Raw genomic sequence first — 6,801 nt, 5'->3', positions numbered from 1 at the left:
TGCCCTGCCGCCCCGCGCCTTGCAGCCGCGAGCTGCGCCACCGCGCCGGGAGGTGGGGCGGGGGAGGGACTCCGGGTCCTGGCACTGGGGAATCGGACTCACCCGGTCTTTCCGAAGTGTCCCCCAAGGCCAACCGCGCAGGCTGGGCGGCCGGGCTCGGGAGTGGGGCTAAGGGGATCCCCACGCTGAGGTTACTGGAACGAAGGCGTGCGGGCCACTTCAGGGCGAGTATCCGAAGCTTCTTTTCGGGGCGGACCAGAGTGGTCTGTCTGTTGACCCCCAATTCTTCTCCGTTTCTTGGCCCCAACTCCCACTGACCCCTACGATCAGACTGGAACGGGCCTCACCAGCCAGTAAGCCCCCCAAGTCTCCTCGAGACCTTCTGCCCCTTGTTTCTCACGCTCCAGGTGGAGGGACCTGCTCAGCGCCTCCCCGGCCAGCCCCCGGCGAAGACAACCCTCGACTCCGATTGCACAGAGCCTACCCTCAGGAAATGACTCCTTCTGGTGCCCCTGGAAGGCTGAATAACAAGTGACATGAGCCCTGATGTTCAGACGAGAGGGTTCTGAGGGGAGCCACGCTGGAGGAGCACTGGCATCTTCCGAGCCGCCAGCCTCCGCCCACAGCCGCTCCTAGAAGTAACTTGTAGCCCTGGCCGCCTGGGCGGTGCTGCGGTGTCCTCCTTGCCAGCTGGTTTCTCGGAGCTGGGCAGGTGGACTGAGGAACCCCAGGGAGTCCAGCCCACCGGGACCCCGGAGACAGATGCCACCTCCTGGCTAGGGGCAAAGGGCAGAGGTGAAGAGACTGGAGGCCCTGAGGCTGCGGTGGTGACTTTATGCCTGGTGAAGTCCTGGAAGGGAGGGACACTTTAGGGCCCCTGTCAGCAGATCTGGATTATCAATCAGTCCCGACGGGAGCTTTTGTTCTGGGTTAAAACTTGGCATCAGAAAAGTGGAGACCAGAAGAGTCGTGGAGATAATTGGGAAAAGCAGCCCAGTTTGGATTCAGTAACAATTGGGTCTTTGCTGGTACACATAAAGGCCCCTTCTCCCGCGCTGGCCAAAGCCACATTTCCTAGCTCCTTTCCACCAGGAAAAAAAAAAAAAAAGAAAAGCTGTGGCCTTGGAGATGCTGGAGATAGGGGGCAAGCCAGTTAATTAGCATGGGGTGGGCAGGGAAGGTTTTGCTTCAGCTGACAGGGAGGAAGATGTGTGACCCCCCTCTTCCTGTTAGACCCTGCGTCTATTTATGTGGATGTAAATCAATAGGCAGGTACCCCTCACAATTGTTCTGTGCTTCACACTCTGCAACTTGCCTTCACTCTGCCCTCATGACCACCCTCTCCAAAGTAGGTATTGTTTCTCCCATTCCATAGATAAAATGAGTCTCAGAAAGGTTACGCATCCTGCCCAAACTCACATAGATAATGAGCAAGGTCAGAATGTTAAATCAGGCCTTAGGACTCCTGATTCTGTCTTTCCACTAAGTCACAGGGTATCCTGATAACTTTTAGGCCACAAACACTCCATTTCCTGCTGTTTTTCCTCACCTTCAAGCCTCACCTTCACCTCCCACCCACCTCTAGGTGTGATGGTTACCAGGCTGAGACCTGAGCTCCTAGCCCCACCTGCAAGACAGCCCTAGTGGAAAGTCTCAGCAGGTGGTTTGGTTTCACTGGCCGTGATCGTCTTCTGTACCTCAAGGCCGGCTTCTCTGTTCCTGCTAACAGACTCCGGAGCCCTTCCCTCCCAAATGCTCCTCAAAGATAAGGCTGCAGGGGCTTCCCTGGTGGCACAGTGGTTGAGAGTCTGCCTGCCGACGCAGGGGACACGGGTTCGTGCCCCGGTCCGGGAAGATCCCACATGCCACGGAGCGGCTGGGCCCGTGAGCCACGGCCACTGAGCCTGCGCGTCTGGAGCCTGTGCTCCGCAGCAGGAGAGGCCACAACAATGAGAGACCCGTGTACTGCAAAAAAAAAAAAAAAAAAAAAAGGGAGCAGCTTGCCTGCTCCCCTTTTCCACCTTCGTGCATTTTCTGCTGCATTCTGTTCCTTTCTGGCGCTGGCCTTTCCCGTGGGTGGGTGGGCAGGGGATAAAGTTTCCTGCCTGACTACTTGCTCATGATTCATACTTTAAAATAAAAGCACAACTGGTCAAAAATGAGGATTCCTGGGTCTTAAATTAAGAAGAAAAAAAGTTACTAATACCGGGGGGAAAAAAAAAAGGCTTGTGTATAGGTATATCAAGCCTCCTCAGGGCCTATCATATTCTATGGAAGGTATCCACTTTGCAGGCCTTAGGCCTTGACAGACCCTCTTACTTTCCCCATTTGTTCAACCACTTGTGGCCAAGAAAAGGCAGATGTGCTAAATGCCCCCCGAGTTTCTCTGAGGACCCACTGGTAGCTCAGTCCGGCCCCTAGAGATGGACCCAAGAGTCTTCTCTGGAAAGCAAGGCCCCGCTCACTCCCACACCTTGGTCCTGCACCATGTGCCCCTCCTGTGAACTCCAGCTCTCCTGAGGCTGCTTTCTGAGGGGGGGTGAGGGCGGGGCTGAGGGGTCACAGTGGGGTTCTGTAGTCAACACTGCCTGGCCAACTTCCAAGGGAGTCAGGAGCTGCTGTCAACCCACAGCGGGGAAATGAAAAAGCCTGGGTCAGCCACCCTTCAGGGGCCTTTCTGAGGGCCTGGGGACCGAGGGGAGTGGGGACATAGGAAAAGGACTTCCTCTCTCCACTTCCTCCTAAAGGAGAGTTATCAAAGCCGTCCACCTGGGAAGCCTTTCCCTTCCAGCCCCTCCCTACCACCATCGCCAAAGGAAGCAGGAAAACATCCGTCATCACAGCCCCGGATGCTGCCTTTCCAGTGGCTTCCACCAGGATATCCCTCAGCCTTTTCCCAGGGGCTTAGGGATCTGGAAGGAGTATGTGGTGAAGTTGCCAGCATCACTGTGGAATTCCTGGCCTAGAGGCTGGCTTTCTAACTGGTCCCGGACTGGTTTTAGAAGATCTGGTCAGCTCCCAGCCAGTTCAAGCGAGGGCCCGTTACACGTCCCGGGGGACGTCGTACGCCCTTGGGTGACCTCAAAGTGCTCACCTCTGCTCAGGTTACAGGGAGGCCTCTGGAGGGCCTGAGCTGTCACCAACACCTCCTCTCTCCTTGGCATCTATTTCTCTCCTAGGGGTGAGTGTCTCCGGGAGCTGGGGCGGAGGGGGGCAGTGCACGAGAACCGGGCCTGGGCAGGAGGGCTCCAGAGCCTGCAACACTGGACAGCTCGAAACCTTGCTCAGAGCCCAGCAGGGGCGGCTTCGAGAATTGGAAACTCCCCGCTTCAGACTCTCAGGCCTCCCTACTCCCTCTCTGCCCTTGGTGGGGAGAACGAAGGAAATTTCAAAGGTGATTTCCAGGTTTCCAGAGCAAAAGTGAAGAGCCGGGGATCAGGGGCAGGGGCGGCCCTGCGGGAGGGTGAAGGCGGTGGCTTGGCACAGCCTCCGCTCTGCTATCGGAGGATCTCAGGCCTACCTGATGCTGCTGGGGCCTCAGGGGTGCCCTGGCCAAGGCGGCCTGTGATGTGGCCAGGAACAGAAACCAGAACTCTCAGGCAAGCCGCCTGGGCCTCCAAGCCTCCCTGGCAGAGAGCTCTTCCACCTCTCACCTGGCGAAGGAAGAGAGGCAGGGAGACGTGGTACCCGGCCCTCGGCCGTGTGCTCGTGCCCTCTGAATTATACATCTGCCTTGGCTCCCAGCGCTCTGGGGACCCAGCGAGAGCCTCCACAACGGGCCCAGGAAGCGATGGGCTACACTTTGGGGCTGCAAATTGAGGCACTTGGCCTGAAGGTCCTTTATTTGGGGGGAGTTTCCTACTTAACCTGCCTTACCCTGACCCCCACGGTGCGCAAGAACAAAGGAGAGAGACAGATAAACAGAGAAAGTCACAAGCACCAGCCATGGTGACGGTCCACTGGCAGGTGCTAGGGCTGAGCTGAGGAATGGGCACAGGCCCAGTGGGCAGGGCTCATCCTCTGCTACCTCCTATCTACCTCCTGTGGCCCCTGCAAAACCCCATCCCAACCCAGAAAGGAGTCAGGAGGGGTCAGGGACTAGCAATGGATTCTCAGGGTTGGACGTGTGGGCAGAGAGAGAAAGTGATACCCAAGGATCTCCTGGGGGTACCGAAGGCTCACTCACTCCTCAAGGGGAGCAGGTCCAAGACGTCCAGCACCCGTTTAGGGATCAGGGCCCACAAAACTGACCTTGGGTAAGGCAGAGGGAAAACAGAAAGTCTTGGGAACGATCTTTCAGCACTGCCCCCCATGCCCAACTCCTAAGTCTGGGAGTTGATTTCAGAGCTCAACAATAAACTGAATTAAGTGTAATTACAGCCCTGAGCTATCATCTCACTCCGTGGATCTTCCCCAGTGGCAGCGGGGACTGGGGAGTGGTCCCAGACCGGTCCAAACAAATGTTCCCCATCCCTGCTCCCTGGGTGTCTGACAGCTCTCAGGCCACAGCCAGAACTGCTCCTCCCTGAAGGTTTACAAACAGCCCTCAGCTGCAGGGGGTGGGGTGGGGCACATGACCGCCTGGGGTGAGAATTCTGCAAAGTATAAGCGAGAAGTCAGGAAACTGGACGCTGAGCACGAGCCCTCAGTAAGGGACTGAAGGAACTCTTGTAACCAATGATGCTGAAATGAGACTTTAGCGTGCACAAGGAACCCTCACATTAGGGGCACACAGAGATGGGAAGGAGGGTGGGGAGGATGGTGGCCGGAGGACACAGGAGGCCCAGGAAAACCAGAGCTTTGGAGACAAAGGTCTTGGGGAGAGGAGACGGCGGGGAAGGGAAGGAGAGCTGAGAGGTGAGCCAGGCAGCGAGAGGTAGGACCCTTGCCCGGAGGGGGCTCAGGGCAGCAGGGGAGGCAGGTGCTTGCTTCAGCTGGCTGGTCCTCCTCTGGCCTCCATTCTTCATGCCACCAGTTAGCTGGGCCATCTTCACTTCCTGCCAGAGCCAGGAGCCCTGGGCCACCCCTGCCCTGCTCCATTAGATGTCTTCCCAGGGGCTGAAGTACCAGGTCTGTGGCAAAGAGAAAAGCAGGGTGTGACGGTCTGTGACGGGCCCGACCTGCTCCCTGGCGCTCCAGCATCCCTTGAATTTCCACTAAGGCCTCCTCCGTGCCAGGTGCTGAGCCACAAGGCTCCTGGGGCTGCCAGTCCAGGTGAGGACATGGCAGGTCAACAGGCCACTCAACCACAGCTCTGCCTCGGTTCTCTCTACTCCCTGTTCACAGGCCCAGGGCGCTGTGAGAGGAAGGTGGGACCTGCCCCCTGGCTCGGCCAGGCCACAAATCACTTTTCCTTCTTTTCATGACAAACACACTGCTTCTCACCAGAGACCAGTGTGATCTAGTTCTTTAGGGGTTGAGGGTGAGGTCTGCTCTCCAGCTTTCTCAGAGACTTGTGAAATCTGAGACCCAAGCCACAGCCTGTGGCTGATGTGTCAGCCCCAAGTCAGAGGTTACGGGGGGAAGGACAAGCGGAGGGGAGTCAGAGGAAAGGCCAAGTTGGGAGCCCGGGAGCATTGGGCGGGGGGGGAGGGGGGGGGGGGGGGGGGGGGGGGTTGGAGAAAGAGTTTTTACGAGACCCAGCTCATCTGCATCCAGGGCTGGGGGTGAAGGGGTGGGAGGGCTGCTTGTTGGAGGAACGGACAGAGGCCAGAAGGGAGGCTGCCAGAGCAGGGGCTGGACTGTGGTAAGTGTGCAGGCTTGCGAGTCAGGCTGGTTCTGTGCCCTGGTCCTGATATTTGCACGCCCCAGCCTGCATGATGGGGCAAGCTATTTAACCTCTCAGTGACTCTGGCTAGCTTGTTCATCTGTAAAATGGGATCATAACAATACCTGCCTCACGGAGGTTACGTGGATTCATGTAGAAAAGCGTCTTTATTCAATAAACGTTAACTATGAATATTTATTACCCAGGGAGTCTGAGGGAGTCAGGAGCGTGAGTGCTGTTGCTACAAAAACTGGAGGGACCAGGGCAGCCTGGGCGTGTTCCCCCCAGCAGAGTGGGAGGCCAGCCTCAGGCCCACAGGACAACTGGGCAGAGGATGGACAGCTGGTGCCTCTGCTGCCCCTTCCTGGCACAGCTCATGACAGACTGGCCCTGTGGCCCAGGCTCTTCTCTCTCCGGGGTGAAGCTTTTCTTTGCCTTCACCCAGGGGTCGCCTGCGTTGTGCCTCCCTCACCGCACTCCCACACGGCGCCTCTGACTCTCGATAAGAATGGCGATGGCCCACCGAGGACACGTCTCCCCGCACCGCCCTCTGCCCCAATCTTCCAGCCAGGAACCCGGCAGCTGCAGAGGGGGCGGACACACTGAGGGCTCCGGTCAGCCGCCTGACCACATCCCTCCCCTCCCAAGCCTAGGGGCTGGTGTGGGCACCACCTGGGGCTGGCAGTGGGCCAGCAGCTCCTGCCAGCGGATGTAGGTCTGGGCAGCCAGGTCCTTGAGTTCGGTCCAGTGCATGGCCTGGGGGCTCTCCCGGATGTGGGTGCTGATGTGGCGGTCCAACTGCATGCACAGCAGCTGCAGCTCTCCCTGCAGAGGCCGTAGGGGGCGGGGCACAGGCCCAGCAGCCACAGTCGGGGAGGGGAGCACAAAATCGGAGAAAGAGGAGGACGGGTCTGAGTGACTGCTCAGAAGTCAGGCAGGAAAGGGAGGGGAGGCACAGGGTAACCGGGGGCATGGGTCAGTATCCCTTGGGAAGGCCCGGTGGGACGCTGGGAGGAGGACGAGGCCGGCTCCCC

At 58.3% G+C, this 6,801-nt stretch overlaps 1 protein-coding gene across 1 annotated transcript in view; it reads right to left on the bottom strand.

Moving 5' to 3' along the window:
- Positions 1-5,039: 5,039 nt before the first annotated feature.
- Positions 5,040-6,801, bottom strand: part of FAM178B (family with sequence similarity 178 member B) — an 81,624-nt gene continuing 79,862 nt past the window's right edge. Inside the window, 2 exon segments of the mRNA XM_007472174.1 lie at positions 5,040-5,072; positions 6,440-6,592. Coding sequence (XP_007472236.1) covers positions 5,040-5,072; positions 6,440-6,592 — 186 coding nt within the window.

Source organism: Lipotes vexillifer, unplaced genomic scaffold, assembly GCF_000442215.2.
Source record: "Lipotes vexillifer unplaced genomic scaffold, Lipotes_vexillifer_v1.1 scaffold1139, whole genome shotgun sequence".
Classification (NCBI taxonomy): domain Eukaryota; kingdom Metazoa; phylum Chordata; class Mammalia; order Artiodactyla; family Lipotidae; genus Lipotes; species Lipotes vexillifer.
The sequence above is the reverse complement of the archived record's forward strand: the minus strand, read 5'-3'. Positions and strand labels throughout refer to the sequence as shown.